The following is a 6,000-nucleotide window of genomic DNA, read 5'->3' on the forward strand; positions in this document are numbered from 1 at the left end:
GTGCCAGCACTGAGCCTTGTGGGACTCCACTCTCCACCACCAACCAGTCCGACTTTGCATCCCTTATTACCGTTCTCATCTCCCTCCATCTCAAGTAGTTTTCCATCCACTTTAACACTTTTCCTTTCAGTCCTCCATAAATCTCTAATTTCCATAACAGTCTCATGTGAGGTACCTTGTCAAAAGCTTTCTTTAAATCCAAATATACACAGTCCATCCATCCTCTCTCTCTTGTATTTTGTCAACCACTCTTGAATAAAAGCTCAGTAGATTTGTTACACATGACCTCCCTTTCCTAAAGCCAAATTGATGATCCGATAATAACTTATGATCCTCCAGGAACTGTATCCAATATTTCTTTATCACCCTCTCACAAATCTTACCGACCACACTTGTTAGAGACACAGGTCTATAGTTAAGAGGCTCTTCCTTACTGCCTCCCTTATAAATGGGCACCACTTCAGCTCTTTTCCACTCTACTGGTACTTCCCTGTTTCTAATGAGCACCTTATAATATCATATAATGGATCAATCAATTCTTCTCTACACTCCTTCAATAATTTTCCTGAAACTTCATCTGGTCCCATCGCTTTATCATCTTTAAGTGTGTGTGTGTGTGTGTGTGTGTGTGTGTGTGTGTGTGTGTGTGTGTGTGTGTGTGTGTGTGTGTGTGTGTGTGTGTGTGTGTGTGTGTGTGTGTGTGTGTGTGTGTGTGTGTGTGAGTGTGTGTGTGTGAGTGTGTGTGAGTGTGTGTGAACAGCATGGCATTGACACTAACCTGTGCAAAGGTCTGCTGTGCCTCACTGCCAGTAGTGAGTGTGTAGTAGCCGGACTCCCTCACTCCTTCACCTGAAACACACGGACACGTCAGCCCCACACACACACACACACACACACACACTATAAGTCCACACTATGAGTAACAGGTGAAGGTGGTGCACGAGGCACGGCCTGGTGGTGGCCCAGGGTGGAGCAGCACCACCCCACGGTCACCACCACTACCTTGTTTTTCTGGAGCAAGAGTGTCAGCCAGGATCTGCTGTTGTGTGTCCTGCTGCAGGGCCGGCTGCTGGAGCTGTGGCTGGGCCGTAGGCTGCTGTGGTGGCTGCTGCAACTGGGTGGTCTGTGGAGGTTGCTGCTGCTGTGTCTGCTGCTGTGGCTGCTGAGGTTGTTGTTGCTGTGGCTGTTGTTGCTGAGGTTGTTGTTGCTGTGGTTGTTGCTGTTGTGGTTGTTGCTGCTGTTGTTGTTGCTGTGGCTGCTGCTGCTGTTGCTGAGGCTCCAGCTGTGTGGGCTGTGGTGGTTGCTGCACTGCTGCTCCTGGCATAGATGTCTGGGTCTGGATGGTGGGCTGTGCAGCAGGCTGTAAGGGTTGTGACAGCTGCTGCTGTGGTGGTCCTAACTGTGACTGCTGTGTTTGCAACTGAGGCTGCTGTGGCTGTAGCTGCTGTTGTTGCATTTGTTGCTGCTGCTGCTGCTGCTGCTGCTGCTGCATCTGTTGCTGCTGGAGCTGTTGTTGCTCCTCCAGCTGCTGCTTCTCCTTCTCCAGCAGATCCTTCTTGCGGCGCTCCTCTCGCTCCCGCTGCAGGTGCTGGATCTGTGTCTGGATCATCTTGGCCACAGACCGCTCATCCTCCTCCATGATCATCTCCATCTTTACCTGCAAACACACAAACACACACCTGCTGTCACACACTGCAATGCCACACCTCACACACACACACACACACACACACACACACACACACACACACACATCACTCAACTCACACTTATGACAATACCTGTACCAATAAAATTTAGATCTTTTAGCATTGGGCAATAACAGCTACATATAATACACAAAATAACACCATGACTCAGATTCCTTTACCATGCATGAAATGTTACACAGCAAACAGTACTACAGACGTGTCATGCAAACATTACCATTCCTTCGGCAATCTTGTCTGGGTTGTCCTTCTCCATGTCAAAGTCAAACTGAATAGCCTCGTTTTCCTTGTGTTTGTCTTTCCTCTTCTTGGCATCAACAACACGTAACCTGCCACAAAGAAGCACATAATTACTACATCAATAACATGAAACTTGGATTATCTTTTGACATTTTCTGGGACAAGCACTTCAATGGACCTTTATCTATTAATTTATTTATCTATCTATTTTTTCCCCATCTTGGACAGTGCACATCTTACACAGAAAAGGGTCAATCAATGTAAGGAGAGACGCACCTTAGCACCACCTTGCCCACATCAGTAGCAATGGCCTCCTCCTTGTTGGCCAGATCCACCTTGATTCCTGTGTCCTCCTGGAAAAACTCATGGTTCAGGAGGTCCTTCACTGTCGGTCTGCAAAAGGACAACTTATCATGGCAGGAACACATAACAGGGAAATGAATGAAGCAAGAGAAGTATATGGTAGTGCCTAGATAAAAACAAACACTGCCTACACACACCTATCATTAGAGTAACACATAACAACACAAAATTTAATCACAGAAGGAACAGGAGGAACACAAAACACCACAGGGAAATAAATAAAATGTATATGATAAAGAAAAAACAAATAAAATGAGAGCAAAATGTGTGTGCCTGGAAAATGAGTGTTATGTGTGTGGGTGCCTACATATCAGTGAGGGAGCCACGGGAGCCAGTGCTGGAGTACGGACTGGACGCCAGCATGCGGTCCAGGAGGAACTTGCGCAGGGACCAGTTCTTGCGTGGGGACTTCTGAGGGCTGGGGGGCGATCCTTGCTCCTGGCAGGCTGAGCACAGGCACATGCTGGAGGTGTTGCTGAGAGAGTCATCGTAGGTGCTGCTGGAAGAGGGCAGCTGTATGATGGGCACCGGCGCTGTGTGGGGATGTGCCTCGCCAGACATTGCCTCGTGTCGCCGCCTGCTGGCCGAGTCTGTGGAGTGCAGGGAGCCACAGCTGCTGCGGCCCGAAGTGTTCCTCATGCCGGAGGAGGAGTCAGTGGTGTCTTGCGGGAAGGGGAAGAATGTGTCTGAGCTGTGGGGCTGTGAGAGGCTGCGTGAGGGTGAGGGTGTGGGTGACACTCTGAGCGGTGGAGACTCTCCCACACAGCTGCAATGAGAGTCTGGTCTCCTCATCTGCTGTTGGGTGTGGTAGAACAGCAAGGGGCTGCCCGGCTTGCTGTGGTGCCGTGTTGGGGAGAACCGTCTGGTGTGGTGAAGTGTGTCGGTCTCCAGGCTCTTGCTGCGGTGGGCTAGGTGGTGCGGGGAGCTGCACTGGCCGGGGTGGAGGGACATGTGAGGCGGAGACAGGCAGTAAGTGAGGGAGGAGGAGTCTTCCCTGGGGGTGTCTGGGGGCTGGCGACACAGCGGGGACACTGGTGGTGGTGGCAGCTCAGGCCGCTGGGCAGGGACAGGCCACTGGCTGGGCAGCAGGGAGCAGGGACAGCAGGACACAGGGCGGGGCTGGCTCATCCTGGTACAGGAGCAGCTGCTGCCCTGGAGGTACCCTCGGTCTGCCTCCTGCTGGTAGAGGGGAGCAGGGGACCAGCAGCGAGGGGAAGGCTCCCTCCTGCCGGCACCCTCCCTGGGGCTGCCAGCCATGGTGAACATGGTAGTGGTGGTGCTAGACATGTTGATGGCAGCACGGGGGGACTCTGGCGGGGAGAGAGGCACAGGCGGGGCTGGCAGCAGGGGGTTGAGCAGCACAAAGCTCTGGGGGAGGTAACACACAGTCTGGTACAGCAGGGGCACATTGATGGGCTGGCTGGCCGGGGCAGGACGTGGACTCAGTGTGAGCCAGGCGGGGATGTCATGGCTCGGTGGCCGCGGCGGGGCAGACACGGCCGCCTCCTCACACAGCAAGTAGGCTTGCTTGATGCTGCTTTCACTGTACACCTTTCTGATGAGAGGGTTGGGGCAGGGGCTGGCCACGCCCTCCCTGCGCAGTGCCTGGGGCAGGGCGTCTAGGCTGTCCACCCGTTCCTGCACCTGGCACCTCACCACCCTATGGTCCATTGTCACTCACACTCGGCCCACAGTCCAGGGCCATCCACAGGACACATCTGACCGAGCAGCGGACAAGCACAACAATCTGTGGCTGGCAACACAGAGGGGACACTAACACACACACATCACAGCTGGCACTACAATTCCCAACGGTGATGTTATGGTGCTGTGTGTGGAGTCCTGCTGGTCATCTTCTTCCACAGACAAGGTTGTGCTGTGTATCTTAACCAGTACTCCTCACAGGGTGGTTTGCTGTGCTGTATTGTTCCACTACTCAATGCTCTACCACAAACACTGCCCCGGCGATGTCTCTGTTTATGTAACAGATTAAAATAATGGAGGAGACAGACAAGACAGAGGGTGGAGCGGACTGGCCCCCTGACACACCAAAACTGGCTCCAAGACGGCACAGTTGGAACGACAAACAGGCGTCACAAGTCCCTCAGTGTCATATTGCAGCCACATTCCTTTCCTTTTACAAATCTCATAATCCACACACACACACACACACACACACGTATCTATTTACTTTGCAACCCAAGATATGCTCCAGCTGAAATAACCTTGAAGTGAAAGGAACGTGGAAGGAAGTGGAAAGGTGGATGGAGGTTATTTCCACTGATCTCGACTCTGCTTCCACTCCTTGTTTGTGATTTATGAGTGGATGACCTTAGTTAAGATTGCTTATTTTCATGCTATGGGAGAAATAACTGTGTCAATGTGATGTGTCTTGTAACAACCTGCTAAGCCTGTTCTCTTCCTTCCCCTCCTCCTCCTCCTCCTCTGTACCCTATTTTCTTACTTCCTTACTTTTTCTCCTTTTATTTCCTAGTTTCCTATTTCTTTCTCTTTCTATTCATCATAATTGATTTTCTCACTTCTTTACTCTATTTCCTTTCTCTATTTTCTTTCCTTTTTTCTTTTATTTCCCATATCTCTCCAGTTATTGTATCTCAATTTTTCTCTTTCTCCCTCTTTGTCCTCATTTCTTTATTCTCTTCCTCCTACATTGAAATCTATCTTTCTCCTGCTCCTCTTCCTTATTCTTTCACAAACTCCTACGTCTCCTTTCCTTCCTCCTCCTCCTGCTCCTCTTCCACCACCATGTATCTATAACCTGTCCCTCCTCCTCCTCCTCCTCCTTCTCCTCCTCTTCCCTTCTACTATTATAGAGGAAAATCTTTTATTACATAACTTAAATCTCTAAACCAGTGATGATGATGATACCTTACCCCCTCCTTCAACCTACCTGTCTATCTCCACTCCCCCCCTCCCATCACCAACCTCACCTTACCTGTCTCCCTTCCCTTCCCTTCCCCCTTTCCCCCCCTCACTCTCTCCCCCCATCAAGGTAAGCAGGTGTAAAATGAGCCTCTCTCTACCTGTACTTCTTATAAACAAATGCGTCTTTTTTTTTTCATTTCATTTCATTTTTCTTTTTTTCTTCCTTTTTTTTAAGTGGTGTGGTGAAGGTAAAGAAGCTTGTGTTATGAATGAAAAGTTCCATTATAAAAAAGTAAGTGATTTAAAAGTAGAAAGACAACACTTACAAATAACTAAAGTGCATTTGTAAAGTAAGTTGAGGTGTGCTGTGTGAGATAATTGATGATGTCTGTCTTATTATCACTATATAAACATACATGGAAAAATAAGAACATCTATTTCGACATATAATAAGCTGAACAATACCTTTATCTTATGTTTCCCTCTTACAAACAGTGCTATTCAACACTACCATAAGAACATAAGCTAAAGAAACACCCTCCTGATATCTTTCCTTCTAAAAACATTCCTTTGTTAACACTACCATAAGAACATGAACTATAAAAAACACCCTCCTGATATCTTTCCTTCTAAAAACACTTGTCTCATTAACACTACCATAATAATATAAGCCAAAAAAACACCTTTATCTCACCTTTCCCTCTAAAAACACTCCTCTATTAACACTACCATAATAATATAAGCCAAAAAACACCTTTATCTCACCTTTCCCTCTAAAAACATTCCTCTATTAACGTTACCA

The 6,000-nt window shown here is 48.6% G+C and overlaps 1 protein-coding gene across 1 annotated transcript in view; it reads right to left on the reverse strand.

The window, feature by feature from the left end:
* Window positions 1-6,000, reverse strand: part of LOC123509627 (mucin-2-like) — an 81,291-nt gene that overhangs the window by 34,116 nt on the left and 41,175 nt on the right. The window contains 4 exon segments of the mRNA XM_045264060.1: window positions 779-849; window positions 1,003-1,657; window positions 1,927-2,038; window positions 2,226-2,342. Of these exon segments, the coding sequence (XP_045119995.1) occupies window positions 779-849; window positions 1,003-1,657; window positions 1,927-2,038; window positions 2,226-2,342 (955 nt within the window).

This window comes from Portunus trituberculatus, chromosome 3 (assembly GCF_017591435.1).
Source record: "Portunus trituberculatus isolate SZX2019 chromosome 3, ASM1759143v1, whole genome shotgun sequence".
Classification (NCBI taxonomy): domain Eukaryota; kingdom Metazoa; phylum Arthropoda; class Malacostraca; order Decapoda; family Portunidae; genus Portunus; species Portunus trituberculatus.